General features: G+C 36.5%; 1 protein-coding gene across 1 annotated transcript in view; it reads right to left on the reverse strand.

Annotated features, from left to right (window-relative positions):
- Positions 1-20,485, reverse strand: part of LRRC2 (leucine rich repeat containing 2) — a 52,256-nt gene that overhangs the window by 25,085 nt on the left and 6,686 nt on the right. The window contains exons 2-3 of the mRNA XM_056325524.1: positions 17,292-17,502; positions 9,547-9,703 (exon numbers count right to left, since the gene is read on the reverse strand). Coding sequence (XP_056181499.1) covers positions 9,547-9,703; positions 17,292-17,502 — 368 coding nt within the window. The remainder of the gene's footprint in view (positions 1-9,546; positions 9,704-17,291; positions 17,503-20,485) is intronic.

Raw genomic sequence — 20,485 nt, forward strand, 5'->3', positions numbered from 1 at the left:
ATATTAATTTCTACAGGTTGCAACAGAGAAAAATACAGGAGCTTCCACTCAGCTTCCTCCCAGTTTTAGCTCTGCCAGAAATAGACACTGAACTAGTATTTCAAAATTCAGCTGTCCTTTTAGGAAGGTAACGTGTCTTTCCTATTTGCTATGAAGTGCTGTTTTAGTTAAAAGAGCAGAAGCAATTTTTTCTGCAAGACTACAACAAGTATTGTTTTGGCAGTGCATTAGTGTCCCACAAGGGTCATTGGGGCTGGTACAAGAGTGTAGCAGAAGCACCTTAATGGTGTAAACATGTGAAGTGCCTTATTTCCAGACTTTTAAGCACATGGAAGTAATAGAAGTTTAGCCTATCCATGATGAAGCCTCACCAGGTTTAGTATCACGATGTAGACAAATGAAGGTATTATATCACATGCTAAGTGGCATATACAACCACTGCATTGCAACAAAATAATCACTGAAGCAGAAATGCCATAAAATGGAGCACTAGAGAATCGCAAATAAATTCCTCATCCCATTAATCCCTCAGTGAAGGAGAGTAAATCCCACTGGAATGAAAAAGGAACTACTTACTTATTAACACCGAGAGGTTTTGTCTTTTCTTTTAGCGCTGGGATATTGTACTGGGCTTGTCTAGAATGGAGTTAATTTTCTTCATTGCAGCCCTGTCTGTGTTTCGGATTTGTGACCAAAGAGTGGTGATAACACACCAACATTTTCACTATTGTTGAACAGTGCTTACACAGCATGAAAGTTTTCTCTTTCTCACTCTGCTGGCCCAGTGAGTCAGCTAGGGGTGGGTAAGAGTCTGGGAGGGGAGAAGTCCAAGACACTGGACCCCCATTGGCCATACTACAGCATATAACATCACATTCAGCAGTGAAATCTGGGGGTGGGGAAGGAATGTGGGGAGAAGTTTTCCAAGGTGGCTATTGCTCAGGGACTGGTTAGGCATTGGTGAGCTGGTGGTGAGTGATACTTTTTCATCACTTGTATGTTTGCTTGTTTGTTTTTCTTCACCTATTAAACTGTCTTCATCCTGATGCACAAGTTTTCTCACTTTTGACTGACCAAGCAGATGTGGGAGGCTGAGCAAGCTGTGTGAGGCTTAGCTGCCTGTGATTGTTAACCCACAACAGAGGTATATGCTAACTTTCAGCCACCGAAATTTCTACTTCTTAATTCCATTAGTAGCTGGAGAACAAGTCACCTAGCACCACCAGCCTCCTAGTCATCGTCTTCTCTGACTCTGTTGCGGTGATGTACCTCTGGTGCATAACTAGGAGACACTGAGTAGAATTGCTTACAAAAAAAAAAAAAAAAAAAACACAACAACCAAAAAAAAACCCACAAACATCTAACTACCTTTCAGGGCAGAGTGACAGAGACAAGCATCGCTTCCCTTTCTGAATTTCTTGCCTTCTGAAACCATGAGTTTTCAAGCTTGTTTCTCCTTTCACAGTTTTTAATATGTATGTCAATGTTCACAATAGTTTGTCCCAGCTTGCAGGTGTAAGGAAGTGAGTAAATAGAAGATGCATCACATTTTTTCTGGTCATATATAATGTCTTTCTAATCTGACAGAAGTGCACTACAGAATCTACAGGCAATTGCCAGTAATTGCTGTAGCTAACGTTATGAAAATTACTGGAAAAAAACACGAGTCTTACAACTGAATTTAATTCTGATAACAAACTCAGTACATCATAGCTAAGTGGGATACAATTCACTGAGATCTGCCTGCAGGGAGCAATCTCTCGCAATTCTGTGTTACAGCTGTTTTTTCACCTCTAGGCTCTCCAGTGGCTTAAGTTATGCCACCTGACAGCTGAGCAGTAGCCAAGTATTAACCCTTCTTCTAGGACCATAAGACATACATAGCACTCACCGGGACCTCCTGGATAAAATCCTTACACCATCACTTCATATAATCTCATTTTTTTATTTATTTCATTCCTTATTAAAAGTAGTTTGGTTTTTTACATCCACTGTACTTACAGAAAAACAAAGTTAGAGAGTTTCATCTTTTCCATGATTTGGAATGGTTTTCAGATTGCCAGTCTGAATTTATTTGTAGACGTTTTATAAACATTAATTCTTTTGCCAATTTTATCTTTAAATAGCTCTTTTCCTTCCCTGATGTTTACTTCTGTGATGTTTTCACAGGTAGCAGACATATCAGAAATTATTTTACTAAGCCAGTTTTTCTAATCTCCTCTCACAAAATAAAAATTCCTCTCCTCAAATAGTCCTAATAGACTTCTTTTGTATCTGTTCCCATCTGAAATAACTTTTCTTGAATTTGGATGACCACAACTTTATGTATGTATCACACTAGACTGTCTTTCTGTGAATGTTAGATTAGGGATTTTATTTCTTCAGTTACTTGTATTTAATGAGCTCATGACTTCCTGCACAAATTATTAGCTGCTGTGTACATAACCTTGACCTCTGTAATCATTAATTTAATCTCCCTGCTTTCTTGGAAGCCCATCTGCTCATCCAGGCTTTCATATTTCCTTCTGTTTGTGCAATGTCAATAACACCCAAACTGTGTCCGCAGAAAAATTCAGTAGCCTAGTTCCTCAAAGTTTCTTAATTAAGAAATAAATTCAAAACTGATCCTTGAGAAACTCCACCAGTGATCTTCTTCCTGATCGATAGCTTGTCTTTCCAAATGAGTGCCTTGTGGCCTCTGCTTTAGCAAGTCTTTTGCTCATTTTCACAATGTTGTATCAAAATCCATTTTATTAGATCAAACATTCATTTTCCATAGGTCATTGTATCAAGTACTTTATGGAACATCAGATAGACAAGACATACTACTTAAAGATCAACCATCTTCTCAAAAGAAAGACTGAAACCAAATCAGTTGAGCACAACTTGCTTTTCCTTTATAAATTTTTAATTTCAACCTAGTTTCCATTCAGGTCCACATCTGTAATTACTCCCTCCTCTAAAAAAACTGTTTAAAGTCTTACAAGCAACAATCTTCACAGGGATAGAATTAGGTTATATGAGTTGCCTGAACAGTAATCTAGGTTACAGACTGAGACCTTTTCCTTTCTCAGAAAAAAGGAGTAAGATTGTCACTCTTCTTTTCCCCTAAACCTGTTAAACAAGACTGCTAGGCTACTTTTGTGAGAGAAGGAGCACATATATATGACTATAAGACAAGATTCATCACAATTCAAAATTCCCAAATCTAGATATCTTGGCTGAAGGAATGCAAACTTGGGGAGCAATGAATCCCTAAATTACCTTCAAAAGTCATAAGCATTGTCAGTAAAATTCCAGCCATTCTCATCCACGTTTGGGGTTCATTGCAGTAACAGCTGGAGGATTAGGAGGGAGTGAGAGGGACAGTAAGGCAGTATGAACGGCTTTCACTACCATGTAATCTGTATTTAGGAGCTTATTTATACCTTCTTAGTGCAGTTCTCCAGTCTCTTAGGTGTGGTGCCTAGCCACCCCCAGGCTATATATAAGCATACAATGCAACCATTGAGGCAAGCTTAGGAGGGGACAGAAGGGGTGACACCCCTTTCACATAGGCACAAATGTAGGGCAGGATTAGACTGTCATACCTGCCACACATATATTCAAATAATACTCAAGCACAACTTTTCAAATAAAAGTAGTAATAATAAGATCACTGCTGCTATAATGCTGTTGTTAGCTATGCTTAATGACATTGAATTTTCACTTCTGTAAGAAATGCAAATTAGGGAGTTAAACAGCTAACATCTCTGTGTTTTCCAAGAGAGGCAGTAAAAGCGTAATGAAATCCATGTCTTCCCTGGCAATTTCACCATTAAGAATATTTTATTTTTAAATTGGAGCTGCAATGTTATAGTTGTTGCCTAACATAGCGTTTATTCCCAGGTTAAATTTTTATTTCATTATTTTAAAAAATTAAACCAGTAATTAAACACTATAATTTTGGATGGACAGTGCAGCACAGTAATAACAGTAATGCAACTTGACCATTTTAAAAAGCCTACATTAGTGTTCTCAATACGGTGTCAGAGACAAAGTACAGATGAGGTTACAGAGAGTCTTTATTACTTAAGGATCCTATTCAATGCAAACACAAGTCCACTTGTATAAACTGGAGTAAAACACAAAGCAATTTTTTGCATTGATCTGCAGTGATCTGATAGCAGCTTTCTATGGGCCAAGACAAATAGTCTCCTATTTCCAGTCTTCTCTGTGGAATCGGTGACATTGCCTTTGATTTATCTGAAAGGAGATATTGATGTTCAAGCTTACAGGTAACAGTTAAAACACCAATTTATTCTTTTTTTACTTTTGCTCAAAACATCCAAGCAAAGTAGGGATGAAGACTTCCTGAAATCCTTTTGCATAATAAAATTGTAAAACCTCTTTTTGGCACTAAGACTTATAAAAGCTATAGCACTGTAACAGATTGACCATGGGCTAGTAGAATTTCACTCTTTAACCAACCTTCATGTGTTCAATTAAAAATATTTAAACATGCTGAGAGAAATTGCAAGTCACTAATACAAACAAAAATAAAAAGGATAAATTTGGGGAATTTGATCTGTGCGCAGAGGAGTATTAGTACAATGTAAGGGCCAGGGGAGGAAGAAGGTTTTCTTGTAGGAAAATAGAGGTGGAAAAACATGAAGTTCTTGTGGACTGAATGGTAGAGAGAGATAGCTTTGGGGAAAAAATATAGGGTGAGGGTCTACTGAAAAGTCTAAAAAGAAAATTAATTACAACAAAAATGCAGTGAGCTGAATTGAAGATACTTTGGTAATCAGAAATTCTATAGAAAAGTATGTGACTTCCTGTTTTCATGTGAGCAGTTAAGCTGAAACATGGACTCTTATCTCCCTGGAGATCCCCAGAAAAGAGGATAACTCCCAAGGGCAAAGCAGAGTATTATACACTCAGTCTCCAGGATGGGAAAAGCTTCCCCAGCATCAGAAACAAACAGGAAGTAAAATGTTTGGGAGGGTAGAACAATACATCTTTATCACCTTGGAAACAGAAAAAGCTTCTTCTTGGATAAAACTTTTCCATCATAACCAAAATGGTGTGCACAGCCTCCAACATTCCCACTAAGACCCAAATGAATACTGAGAAATAAATCAGTTTGCTAATACCAACCTGCTCTGTGTAGGAACGTGTCCTAACATTGTTATACATAATATAGTTACATAAAGCAATATGACAAAGTCAATTGATAGGAATATTTTGGCAAAAATAATTCATGTAATGAATAGTTTCCACGGCAGTCTGATCTCAGCACCCAATGGCACTATTTAAAATCCATTCAAGAAATTTAGCTTAATAAAGTATTGGCCTTTGCAAGATCCAGTGATGTCAAAATTTTTAAAGCAGTATGTTTCTATTACATTTTAGTACAATATTCCCATTTTTGATAGCTTAAGCAGATGAATAAATAAGATTGTTTCCTCTCTAGTTAGTTCAATTAAAAGAACAATTTTGTACTTTTGTGATGTACTAGCCAATGGTTAAATTTTGAGGAGCTTACTAGCTGTTCAAATAGGAGCAAGCCATCACTGCCTTAAAGCAGCTGTCATCCTCCTAAAAAGAGTCAACTTGAGACTGAGGGTTTTAATACTTTCCCTTCAAATGGGAAATATAAAGAAAATTTTCCTCAGTTGTATACAAGACTGAGCTGTTGGACCTGTAATATTCAATAATGAATAAATGCCAAGTGTAAAAGATGAATCTGCAGCTTTTCAGAAGTAGACTGCATTTAAACTGAGAATACGTATTTTCTTCTTGGAAACTCACACATCAGCACACTAGGAATCTATTAATAGAAAAAGCTATTTTAGGTACCTAGAAATCATTAAAACTGTATTACTCACGGTTTTCCCCTCTGAGTTTTAGGAAATTGGATTAATGGCATGCACAAATGAAATTCTATACTGTAAAGATAGGGAGGAGACCAAAACAATTACTGTGATTTCTCATTAAAATATGTCTCAAAAGCACAGTTATTTTTCCTCTGAAATATCTGGCATATCAAAAATGTGAGAGAACATAAATGAACAAATATTTTATTAACAGCTCTTTGAAATGTTTCATGAGTAATTTCTGGGACAAAAAATCCTGATACACCCTCACTATCCCATCCCAGCACAAAAGCTTTGGGATCATGTGAAAATGCAGTTCACTACTTTCTCTGTGAATGTGGGAACACATTCTACTGAATGTTTTTGAGTACAGCAACCACTAATGTACTAGTATTAACTGATATTCAGCAGATGCACTGCAGCCATGCAGTCAGAGCCAGAACTGCAAACTCACCTAGAAATGATTGCCAAAGAAAATCCCCCAGCTACCCCCATGTTCATTTTTTCTGTTATTCCCCGGAAAACCAGACCTGACAACTTTGAGACAAGCAACTACTCCATTTTACAGTTTTCTCCATTTCTGTTTACTTGCTTCCCATGGAAATATTTGCTATTCCACAAAGAGAATCAAATCAAAAGTATTCTTGTCTGATTTCCGACCCAAATTTGGTCTGTTCAAGTGCATAGATGATTATAGCTAAGAGTATGATTTGAAATATCTGAGAATGGATTCAAGTCTTTCTTTCTGATTCAGAGCAGAACATTCCCTTCTAAATCAAGTAAAACAGGAACACGAACTTCAGTTCCTGCAGGTATTTTAGTCCAAAGACTGCTATGCAGTGATACATTTTTTACTGTAAATATTCTTAGCATCTCCTGTTCTCTCACACCTTTAAGGCCCTCTTGTGAAAATCAAAAGTAGACCAAACATGGCTTACCAGTATAGTTTCTGCTGGATGATTTGTTGCTCTAAACTTGGCTTCAATTCTGTCTGAAGATTAAAGACTCAACAGCATGCATGTCACTGCCAAATTTAACCATCTGTCATTACTCTCAAGTATGTTTTAGCTGTGATATTTACCTACTTGCTGCTGTTTTGTAAACAGAACACAAGATGATGAATGCATTAGCACTTAACCTTTCCAGAGACCTTACCTTCTGATTTAGCACCCAGTCCTCACTCCTTGCTTAGAGCTCCCAAACCAAATCCACATTGATTATTTTCCCTGTGATAATTTAGCAGCTAGGTAAATAAAGTATGAAAGGTTTCATTTTGAAGCAGCATCCAAAAACTTCAAAATATCCAAGACTTTTCATAATAATGTCTTATTAAAATAATGAACATTTAAAATACATAGTAGTGTTTGTCTGTATGCACGAATAGTACATGAAATAAAAATACAGCTATTTGCAAGCATGCCACCTTACATGTCCACAAAGAGAGCGTTATACAAATTGAGATAAAAACTCCTCTGTAATTTATGCCATAACAACAAGGGTATCTCCACTGTATTACTAATAGGTGGTCTATCAACACAGGACATTCACTAAGACTGAAAATCATTAGGCAGTTTTGGCAAAAAAAATGTGGAACTCTTCAGTTGCACAGTCCTAGATGGGCTTTTTTGTATTGTTTCTTTTTAAACTACATTGGTAAATCTGTGTCTTTGTCTGGATAGGCTAGAATTGCTGCTGTGATGTAGAATTATTTTATGAGTAACATCTATGGCTAACCAGATTTGTTAATTTGGTTATGCAGTGTCTCAAAAGGAAAGGTTCAAAAACAGGTTTCTCCAGGCGAGTTGTTTAGTACAATCATGCCCACTCTCATATAATGAATCCTGACAAAAAATTCTGAACAAGAGTTCACTGTTAAGAGAAGGATGGTGAGTGCTGTAACTTTATGTCTGAGGCAGGACTTACAACAAAAGGTTTCCTAACATTCACTGGGCCTTCCAGTTAAACATTTACATAATAAAAGTGCAACAAAAGCATTAAAAGGAAGAAAGCAACACCTTCAATATAAGCTAGAGGGATGAACATATATAGGAGGGAAAGTGAATAAATGGGAGTAACGTGAAAGCTACTGATAAGCAGAAATCATCATTTAAATGTGATTGAAAGAACAGTTATTGCTTCTAGAAGCATTTGAAATTTTCTTCCCAGTTTCCCTAAAAAGGGTCTTATGCAGCCTCTACATTACCTTCCACAAAGAATTGGTTATGATAGAATGATGGAAATTTTATTCTGGAAACAGACTTTACTACCATTCATAATCACTTTCTCTTGGGGATTATTTTCTTTAACCATGCACAATATTGCAAGAAGAAAGAAAAAACTTTCTTAGCCTTTACCTGCCTCAACTGTCAAGCAGTGACCCTTTAAAATCTTATGTTTAGTGGTTTAGGGTAGCCTCTGGAAAGAAATTATGTCCTTTCCCCTTTCTTCAAGACCAACTAGTGGAAGGTGTTTGTCCATTAAACTCACTGACCCATCGGAGTTCCACGGTCAAAGTGCTAACAAAACAGTTAGTTTATTTTATGTCCGTTATCTCCTGCTTGTGTCTTGTTTATGATTTGTTAGTGTATTTAGCTGCTAGGTTGAAACTACGAAATATATCTCTATGTCAGTGGGAAATTTTCTGTGTAAAATGTTAGTAAATAAATCAAAAGCATGAGTGTTACTCTATTAATAGAGTAGAAAAAGAGTAGAAAAGTATAGAAGAGTCTAGCGCTGATTTCTGTGTTTTAGGGTGGTCTCTCCTTGTCTTTCTTACTTAAACCTCTGATAACTATGGAGGTGGAGGTTTTAGTTTTTATCTTATTTTTTTAAGTTGTTAGCTCTTAGCATATATACGGAATACCAATCATGGGGAAAGTTTAGGACTGTTGCATTTAAAAACAAGGGCTGATGTATTAGTACCACTGGGTGCATGGACTTGACTATGGGGATCTCATAGCAGACCCGGTTTCCTCAGCTTTCAAAGATACCACTGGCTACAGCAACACTCTTCCTTGTAAGACCAGTAAATCCCTCTCAAACCGTTACAGTCTTTCAAACAAGCTTTTAATATTGTACGATCAGAAAACACAGGAGAACCAAACACTAGAAGTCTTATTATGTAGCTTAAAATAACAAAGACCGAAGTATGTATGCATTGAGAATGTGTTTCTCCAAAAACCCTGATGACATGATGGATATACCACTTTATTAAATGGGGATCATTACTGAACTCACTACAAAATTCAAAAGGTGGGGTTTATGCAACATTATATTTTTGATTCCTTTTTATCACAATCTTATGTTTCAATTAATCTTGTTTGAGGTTTATAATTCTGTAATACTTCTGTGTTTCTTAACCTGTAAGGAACATAACACACCACCTGTTCTCAGAAAGAACTTTTGATCTACTTCAACACAAATAACTGCCTTATAGTACTTACAGTCAGATAACAAAAGTGTCAGATTTTTCCCATGTGTAAGCCATACTATACACATGGTATTGCATACAACTAAGCAAGTATAATTACAGCCAAAGAGCTGTAAAAATTTAGAAGGGACTGTTCACTGGAAACAAGCAAGAAGACAATTATCATTAATTTGATAAGGATATCCACGGATGTTCATTTCCCTGTAATACAGCAAAATGGCATAAGCATAAACAGCTGAATATCTTGAAACCACTTACCAATTTCCACTGGGAGGTGGTTGATTTGATTTTTTGACAGCTCCAGTACTCTCAAATCTTGAAATAATGCAATGTAGGCTGGAATGGTTTGTATCAATGTACTGTACACGTGCCATTCTTTCAGATAGATCTGTTCTTTCAGAGAATCTGGGAATTCCTGTAAATGAAATAAGAACAGGTAAATAGAGAGCATAAAGTTAGAATTTTGTTCTACCATGCAGGGGGGAAAAATTTCACAGCCAAATCTCCACACTTTGCCTTAACTATCTTGATATAGAACAGCAATTTGCCAAACTCTCATAGGAGCTCTTTGCTTTTGAAAAGCATTACAGCTGTCACTACATATTCATTTTTTACCTGCTAATGCAATCATTTTGCTCTAAAACTGACACCTATCTGAAGCAGTCAACTCGTTTCATGTCTCCCATACTATCTCCTTTCTTCAGCTGGAGGATTTTTTTAAAAACACATTTCAGTTCACACATCAAGACGCAGTAAAATGCAACATGGAAGAGAAGAATGAGTGTGTGGAGAACATCTAAACAGAATTTGCCAAAAAAAAAAAAAAAAAAAAAAAAAGTGTCACTACATTCTTAATACCTGCCAATGTTTCAAAATTTGTTTACCAGTTTACCAAGATAGAGCACAGTCCAAGGAACAGAAACATTTCAAATAGGTTACACACAACTTTTGAAAACCTTTTTTCAAATAAGAGACTTAACTTCCTAAGTTATTTCAACAATGTTTTAAAATTTTTACTAGATTTCTTTAGGTAGAATAGAAATATTCAATTTTTAAATCTGTCCACAATCACAATTCATTCTTGTTTAGACATGTAGAATCTTCTTCTTTTTAAGAATTCCAGTATTGTTCCATATACACAGCAAATAAATTTGCTTCTGAGTAATTTTCAGACTATTCTATTTGTCCAAAATTTCCAATGTATAAAAGTTACTGAAACTAAAAGTTTTAAAGCCTTTAATCCTTCCAATTTTTTTAATTAATTGATATTCAGTTCAGATGTACACATCTTTGTTTCAATTATGTCATAAAATTTCTGGAACTTGAAACAGACAAAAATCAATTCATAAAGTTGAAGGTAAGATCATTTAAACTCCACTTTCTAATGCAGCACCATAATTTACCAGGTTGTCCTGGATTTTATAACACTGTCCACTGGTAACATCTAAAATAAATAATCTGTATGAGGTCCTATCACTAACTTTGCTCTTTAAAAAGTCACATAAGAGTTTCAGCCTGCAATTCCTTTATAACTTCCAAATTTGTTTCCTGTGCATGAAGAATACAACACAATAGGAATTACTGGTTTTTATCAGAGGACATTACCCCACTTTTTTTTTTTTCTAGATTTTATAGATCCCCTAAGACATTGACAAGAGTGATGCATTTTGGTTGTTTTTTATTAATTCTGAACTTCTTAACTAGGAATAGTACTACTTAACTCCTAGCTAAACTAAAACATCTAACTGTAATTATAAATATACTGGACTGTTGATTATAAGGTGTCCTTTGGTTGTGGCTGGCTCTAATTTCAGTCCTTTTCAAATTTAATCATGCAGACATTTCTGCCTTGCTACCTGCCTTTCCATATTTAATACAGATTGTTTCATTTCTTGTTTCATTTTCTCACTAGGTGTATATCTCATTGTGATCCATCTTACATATTTGTCAAATTATGGCAGTTAAAAAATAAAATGCCTGAAATGCCTCAGGGCTGGTAATGAGAAATCTCTGCAACTTTCTGGAGTGGGTTTCCACTCCTCCACCTTCAGTGTTGCACATTGTTCTGCAGCAAATAAAAGAATAAATGTCAACTGCAAATTCAATTAGTGTTGTCTTTCCTACCTGTACAGAATTGAAAATGCAGCTCATAGGGGATAGCGTGTAGCTCTAGTGTCATGGATGCCATTGTAGGGAAGAACCCCAATTCACAGAGAAAGCACATGCAGGGTAGGCATACTGGATTGAAAAAGATGTCTCAGTAACAGATAACATTTGCTACTCTCTTTCTCCACAGTCCAGGTCTGTCTTTGTCTTTCTACTGACCTACTGGTTTTCTGTACCTTGTCACAACAGACCATCTCCAGCTCCTTACTGGCACATACAGCAGGGAACAAAAGGGAACGCTTACTCCTGTGAAGCCAACAGAATTGCTGTTCTCCCAGACTGAAGGGAATATCCCACAGACTTCTCCTTGATACACTAAAAACAGTGCAGCACACAAAGCACTCTCTCAGATTAAGAGCAAACTCCTTCATTGTTTTAGAAAAATTAAACCAAAACATTTTTTTAAATTTTTCTTATTAATAAAAAAATTTTTTAATTAATCTTTACTTCTGTATTGAGGGTATGTGCAGTAACTGAAATAAAATCAGGCATAACTTCAAAAGAATGGAAGGAGGTTCCATTCTTCTACCAATTGCCCTGACTTACTTTTTTTTCTTGATATTATTTCTTTAAATTGTATAATCGTATTTACAATTTGCAAATGTAAGCTTACAAATACTTTGCTATAATATGGGGGTTTTAGCATTCTCCTCCTAACAATATATTTTGTGTTACTGAAACATAAACTGATGTGATATTTTACTTCATTTACAAACTAGATAGGGATGGGAACTGAAATTTGCACAAGCCTTACATTTTCTTTACTCTCTGATTCCCTTGTGTTCTTTTGTAATCTTCTGCTGCCATGCTAAAGCTGGCAGCCTACTGATAAATTGCTCCATGAAGACTGACACTTGGAGGATAGCCAGTTTTTTGCCTTTAACAGCAAAACAATACCTCAAACTCCTTTGAATTTTGGGAGAGGGGAAAAAAACAACTATTGAAAAGAAATAAATAGCAAACCTATAAACATTGCTGATTATGTTATTTCTAACCAGGAGAAAATTTACCTGCTAGATATGAGCCTGAACTAAAACGGTGGTCAAAGTTCTGAGAAGTTTCAATGTAATTTCTTTTCTATCTCTGTAGTTTTATCTGTCATGGGCCAAATCAACTCCTTGGATCCAAATCTCCCTATCTTTGAGAAAGTTAGGAGTTAGTTCCAAAACTAATATGTCTCAGGGACACCTTTATTACCTGGCTGGGTCGGTTGTTTTACACTTCGGAGGAAAAAAGACCTCTAGAAGTTAAACAAGCACAAGAGACATTTTCTCTGTCCATTCAATGCAGCAATTCTACTTGACCCTTTGCGCCAAATAAATACCTCACTGCTCTAACAGCTGGGAATAACAAATGGAAATTCTCTGTTCTCTGTGAAAATACACACTAAGTTAGATGATAAAACTGTGAGAATAAATACCAAGGTATTAATTAATTTGCTGCCTTTTTCTGTGAAAAAATGATATGCAAGGTCATGATTTACAAGTAAAGGATTTTACCATCACTCATTCATTTACTTGTCATGCACATTTAACACTGAACTTGTTTAAAGTACGTATGCATCCAGATCCTCTGCTTAGGTAAAGCAGCACAGCCAAGAACAGTCCTGCTCCGCATTTGATGAATATCATCACCTTTCCTTTCCCAATATTGATGTCACAAATTCAAAAATTTGTTTTTCCTGAATATTTTTTGAAAATCATTTGAAATTCACTGACCCACTGGAGAATCAACATTCATTAGTCAGGAGCAGAAAGTAAACACTCAGAGGGGAAAAACAGTTAAAGTGAAGTCACTGAAAAAATTATATGAATATTCATGGAATTATTTTGCCATAGTTTTCATTCTGCTCTAGTAGCAGTGCTATTTCTCTGAAGAACTAATTTAATCCTGTAGATACATGTCTACATGTACAAAGGATCTCAGTGAAGGGTTTCATCAACTCTTCATCATTCTCTCCTAGGCGACTGATTCAAACAGACAATTCAAGAGTTCAGAGTCCTTACACAGCAACTTTTTGTGGTGGGTTTGCCTGGAAAACTCTCAGATAAATAACAAGTTTTTCTGAAACATACCTTCGGAACCTCAGATTACTTGTGGCACAGTACACCATACTCATGCTGTCAATCCCATGGGTTTTGCAAACACCAGAGGATTTAAAAGACTCACTCATGGGGCAATACAACTGGATTCTGACTAATTTTTTACAAAGAGAAGTGAAAAGCCTGCCTGATTTCATTTACATCAGGTTATAAGACTGGTTCCTTTGTGGTTATAAGACCTTTTCTTTCCTAATTCGTTACTGTTCCCAGCTGGCAGAAATGCCAGTGATAACAGACACAAGTTGTAAATATTTGGTTGGTATGCAAAAGAGTAGGCAAGGACCACTGACCCTTAAGGATGTTGTCACACAGCCTCTTCCAGGTGGAGTTCTGACAGACAAAACTATCTCATCGCTGTAGTTATCAACCACTGTCCACAGTAGAAGCTAATCTCTCTGGACAGACATGGCCAAACCAGTACCCAGGTCAGAGGAGGACTTTCAGATTCAAAGGGACTCACTGAGTATATGCTCTTCAAGCACGAAGGCTTGATATTAACCCTACTGACAGCGTTATTCGATTTCCTTTTAAGTTCGTGTGACCATGCTGTTAGAAAACCTTTGTGACTTGAAATGTCTAGAGGCTTAAACTGCACATCTCAAAAAATTAGCCTAAACATGAATGATAATTAGTAAGAATTAATCATCCACAAGGAATTACGGATCTGCATAAACAGAATACAATTCCTCAGAACTCATATGCTGTAAAATCAAGCCCTACTCTCTTTAGCTAGTGGTCTGTGCCTATTTCTGTAACCTAACATTCATTGTATAAGCTTTATTTTTCCTCAGATATGTTTAAGTAATTACAAGGAATTATTAGGAAAATTATTATTAGGTCTCCCCCTAATGCAAATACATTAAAATTTCAATGGCATTTGACAGGTGGAAAAAAAAGTGGCACAGGGGTCCTGGAAGGAAGAACATCTTAGTAGGATTTCAAAATGTGTTATCTGTTCTGATTTTCTCCCTTACAAAGGTTCTCAGGAGGAGATCCAAGATCTTTTCAAAAAAGCACTATCCAGGTGATTTTCAAAATAATTTTCCAAGCTATTCAAGTATATGATGGGGTGTTTTATGAAACCCATTTTTAACCTGATACTCAACAATGCAGAATCAGTGGGCCAGATTCACTGTTACGCTGTATGGATGTGGAGCACGAGACGATAGCATCTTTGTTACATGTCTACACTTTTACCGTCTAGACAGCCTAGGCACTGATTAGTGCCCAACACAAGCTACCATTCTAACTGACTGCAACGTGGCAAATAACATCATTAGCTGATCTGTGCACTCAGCTCATTTGCTGCTGAAGTTTCCAATGAGAACCCTTCCACTGAGACCTATGGCAAGGATGTGGTAAAGCCACTTGCTTTGATCTTGAAAAATCCCTGTGCTGGGGATTACTCCTCCTGAAGACCTAACTTCACAGCATCCAGAAAGAGAACTGCTACAGCCCAGAAGCAAGCCCTGTTCTCAAAATTAAATCTGTAAGTCATACCAACAACCTACTCAGATTTAGCTATCAACTGTCTGGAGGATATATTACTGCTTCACTGATGAGAGGAAAGGGGAAACATAATGGAAACACTTATCAGCTAAAAGCAAGTGAGATAGAGGATTGAGCAGCCAGTTCCCAAATGGACACTTCACAGGGCTGTGCTGTTTGCTGCTGCCAACCCTAAGTGGCCAGCCAACAGCAAGCTGAGCTGGCTATCTGCCTGTAAAACTGCACAGGCAATCCCAGCTCTGACTTCTCCTAGCGTCTGAATGCTTAATCATCCAAACTTTCATCTCGTAGGTGTATTTGTGTGCAAAACACATTAAAACAAAACCACAACTGATACCACAGGTCCCAGCTATGTAACACGCAGGTTTCTCTGAGAAAACTGTCACATGTCCGCAGACCTTTTCACATGCAAATTACCAGCCTGTGCAGCTTTGGTTGTATAGTCTGAAAATTCATTTTGCCTAAGTGCACTTTTTTGTGAGAGAGTAATAGGGGAAAAAAGTGTCATGTCTGATTCTGTCTTTGGTTTAGAAGCAGCAGTCGAGATTTAAGAACACAAAATAAATGACATGATTTGTATAACCAATGTAATTTTTACTAAATTTCTGCAATAAAGTGAAATATACTTCCTTCAGAACTTTATCAAGAGAATTTTCACATTTTTTTAAATCGTTTTCTGCTGTTAGAGACTGGTGATGTTCTTTGATTTTTAATAAAGCAGCTTTGATTTTATCTTTGTCTGCAAACACCTGAACTATGTCACAGTATCTTGGTGAAAAAGAAAACCCACTTTAACCAGGCTAGAGCTGGACAATGAGGCACAGTGTTTGTGTGATGTGGCCACAGAGAGCACAGGATATGTAGACAGAAAAGAAGTGCAGGGTGATTAGGAGTGTACTGTTCAAGGTAGCATTATGTACATAACAGTACACTGATAGCTCTTAAATGTGATCTTTCAGTGTGTCAAATTGAAATTAAATGCTCTGGAAAGCAGAGCCAATTATATGTGTTTGATTTTGCCTCCTAAAGTGAGGCTTTGTTTATGGTGACAAAGCAAAATGTTAACAGTTTGCCAAAAAGAGAATAAGCAATAGAAAAGTTTAGTTATACAGCTCTCTGCTCCCTGATGCACTGAAAATATTTGCAATTCCTACTATATCAGTGTCTAGGGAGCTGTAATATGTTTTTTTGTTCTAACTTACGTACAAAGTTTACAGCACAGGGAAGTGTGCAATATAAGACTACACAACTTTAACTTCATTTCCAAAATCCAAGGCTCTTGAAAGATGAAATGTGATAGCTCTCCCGCAACCAGTCCTACCACATGAATGGCTGGCACCGACTGAAGAAATAGCCTCCTTACTAGAGTTGGATGGGAAGCAGGGTTTTCTATTTTTCAAAAATTTCATCTATTTTGTGTTTATTTGGAAAAGAGCTGAGGCCAGAAAAAGACGAAAGCTGAGAAAGAAAAATCTTCATATTCAAGATCAAATCTGGGGTAAAGTTATATCAAAAGAACTGTTTTAGTAAAATTTAGCCATTTGATCAATTGACTTTTAACTTGCATTTTTATAATGAAGACGTCAAAAGACTTTCATGTTAATAGTGTGTACTCTAAATACATTTCAAAGTTTTAACATATCTAGAAGCCTTCAGACCAACCCTATTCTGCCTTTTGCTGCATTTTGAAACAGCACTAATTCAGAGCTTACTTCCAAACAGCTGTTTCACATCAAACACAACTGCACATAAAAAATGCTTTTTTCAGCAAGGCCATTGTGGATTGATGGTAATATTAGTTTTGATTTGAACAGAGCTTGACAAAAATATTAGCACACCATTAGAGCAAGAAGACAGATGTCTTGAGTAGTAGAAGACATCAACAAGCCAACAAAGCTGAATGTTTTTTGCATCTTTTTCCACCTACTGGGGAATTTCAGAGAAAGTTACCTTATTGCAATATGATTGCTTACACCAAAATTTTTGAGAAGGCTGATTTACATGTATCAGTAGAGAATTTAAAATAAGCATATTTGAAAACTAAGCCACTAGTTCAGGGTAAGATAGGAAGTGCTTTTGTCACTTCTAATACTGTGAAAAAGCATCAATCTCATATGCATTGGCAAAAAAAAAAAAAAAAAAAAAAAAAAGGGCTTTGGGATTGGAAGTTGCAGTGCTAGGCTACCCAAACTCTTTAACAATAGAAATATTTTCCATTATAATTACCATCCACTGCTCTCCAGAAAGCTGAAAAATAAACTTGTTTTTTTCCTTATTTGCTTCATCTGACAAAGCACGCCTCTTCTGGAGCTGAGGAGTCTTTCCGTAATTGTCCAAGATCTTTTCATCAGTGTTTACAAAGCCATTCTTGAGGTATTTTGATTGAGGAATGCCTTTCTTCCGGCACTCTAGTATGAAATTCCATTCCTGCTTTATCCTGAAATAGTGTCAAAAAATGGTTTATGTGAATCAGAGGAAACAATATGGCAAATAAGCCTTACAGCTTCACCTTTGTTTGCACAAGTACTGAAGAAAACAAAAATATGTATTTCATGTATTGACCATTTTAAAAAACCAAAATAAAACAAACGAAAATACCCAGTGTTCCTGGAGTCATGCTTAGATTTTCTAGACTCACACACAGATTTCAGATGAGCAGGATTTCATTTACAGATTATAAAACAGATACACTCAGGGAATAACAGAAAAGTAGAGACTAAGCACACTGTCACAGAAAACAGCATGAATGATGCCCGTTATTTCAATAAGGTAGGAAATATATTCTCACAGAACAAGTTCTATGCGTAAACAAAAACAAGGACCTGGTGATATATGTCAAATTTTTAGTTGGAATGAAGTCATTTTAGAAAGTAAGAAGTTAGAAAAATTCCCTTTTCCTTGCCCTTTCTTGTTCAAGTATAATGATCTTTTTTTATTTTTTTACGCATTATCTTCCAATATCATTGTACCAGGTAGAGGCAAAGGTCAAAGCTACCACATCAAGTACTTTCAGATTCAATTTCAGTGTTACTTGAGGCTTACCTCCAGGACAAATTTTTACCCATATAACTTCAGGTGCAAGCTGAATTTGACATAATGAAACACAACAAAAACACATGCTTTAATTTAAGAGGGATTTATTTCAGCTTAGTCAATTAAGGAAGAGGTTGATCAACTGAAGCAAGACTTCTTTATACCAAAATAAGACTGTGCAGAGCACCTTGCTTCATAAATCTGATCTCATGCTTTGAATGCTATATTTTTGTGAGATTCATTTATGTGATCTCCACCCTCTGCCAAATTTTTTAAGCTAAAGACTTGAAAACTGACATGTGAAGAAGGACATAAAGTTCAGGACAATGTGCCCCCTAGAGAGAGTCAAAAGTGGTATGTCCTATAAAGAATCACATGTAAGTTTGTAAAGTTCAAGCAGGAATTAACAAAACCTGTACACCTATTCACAGTTAAGCAAGGGATTCTGAGTGAAATGCTGAGACGTTAAAAAAATGGCACATGAAACAGAATGCCTGGTTTTAAGTCACATACAAGAAATCTGTTATAAACTCAGGTACAGGAAACATCTTTCAAACTTGGTGAAAATAAGTATTTTTGGGGCACTCATAGCAAGGTATGAGATAGAAACTACAGGGCAGAATATATTTATGGGAATATGATAGCATAGATTAAAATTTGTATTTGACTCAGTGCTATCAAAATAAATCTTTAGGGATCAAAACTGCGTGCCTAAAAAGGCAAGGTATTACTGAGGCAGCTGTAAACTGCCCAGCACGAATTGTGGCACTTACTGAAACCTTAAGGGATGTTAGGGAGAATTTAAAGCAGAGAGCACAGCAACAGCAAGAGACTTCAGCTAGCAGCATACACATAGTACATTAATGCACTGCAGACAATATACACTTTCATACTGTTTATCAAACCAGCTAGCTTGAGAGACCACAGGAGGACCTGATGTCATTTCAAGGAGCAGCACACTGTACGTAGGTCATCAGAGACCTACAGAAAGCTCCCTCTATAATGACAGCAGTGTACTCCCATGAAACATCTTTATAAAGAGAAAATAAGGAAAAACATCTACAAATATTTCAGAAGATGAGCTGCATATAACAGTGAAGTTGGTTGAACATCCAGCTCACTGGGTAAAGTGCTGGCAGACTGCACAAAGACGGCACAATCTCAAAGTACATTCTAATGAAACCACTGTAAGGATCTCTTTCTCCTCTCATTTCCAAAAACAGAAAAATAAAAAAGATAAAATGGCATTTATGTTCAAATGAAGAAATTAGAAGGCAGAACAAATTCTGGTAAATTAAATGTAAAACCACAAAAAAACAAGTGAAGCCACTTACTGCAGGTATACAAATGAATAGGAAAAGGATTTCTAGAATATCAGAAGCAGAAAGCCTCTCAGAGAGACAGTAGGAGCAATAACTTATCAAGGTATGAAAGGAGCAGTGAAGGAATAGTTAAGGAAGTTATTGAGAGCTGCAGAAAAGTTATCCTTGGCTTCAGTTTTCATTAGAGAGATCAGTATGTTCTTTATAAGTAGGCATCTGGAGGACTTTCTGATATTTAAAGTGTCAACAGAGGATGACTGAGAATAAAAAATATACAGATTTGAAGTAAATCTCCTTGTTTCTCTCAGTGTCTAATTGTAGACTGCTTTATACCACAGCAAGCTGTGATATATAAATGAGTTAGGAAGAGAAAGGTTGGACAGACAGAAAACATGTCTAGCAGCATCTTCAGCTCAAGGAGTCACTCGAGGTACTACAGCTGCTAGTACAGTGATGGAAGAGTTCACCACCAACCACCATCTCAAGATCTTTTCTGAAGGTACTTGAGATAACAAAGACACGAAAAAGGTTATAGCAGACACAGGTCCTTAGCCCATTTTGTGATCCTTCAACATGTTGCATCTGATATTTCTGGTTACAGAGGGAGAGACAACTGAGTACCTGATTGCGCAAGGCAGACCTGCTGAAGGGTATCCCCTCCAGCTGCACTGTGGAATCACTCAGATGATGGAATGTTTCATATCAACAGACATGAAAGTTGAAATATGTCTTTCAGGACCAAAACCCTGGCATTCTTTTTTTCTAAAATATTCTGAGTGATTCTAGCTTTGCTTACCACTGCTGCTTCTCACTTCCCCTTCCAGTCCTCCACACAGAGCTTTTCTGTCCCTCTGTGAAACTTTGCATTACTGACCTCTCATTTCCATGGAATTCCTTCATTTTCTTACAAAGCAATCAACATTTGATCTCAGTGCATAATTCAATGCACTGAAAAAGCTTGCCCCAAAGATGCTTTTTTTTTAATTGATTGCTTTTCATTCATGCACAAAAAATGACTGACTTGTTCCTCACAGTATAAATTCTAAGAACATTAGAAGCTTAACA

Source organism: Falco biarmicus, chromosome Z (genome assembly GCF_023638135.1).
Source record: "Falco biarmicus isolate bFalBia1 chromosome Z, bFalBia1.pri, whole genome shotgun sequence".
Classification (NCBI taxonomy): domain Eukaryota; kingdom Metazoa; phylum Chordata; class Aves; order Falconiformes; family Falconidae; genus Falco; species Falco biarmicus.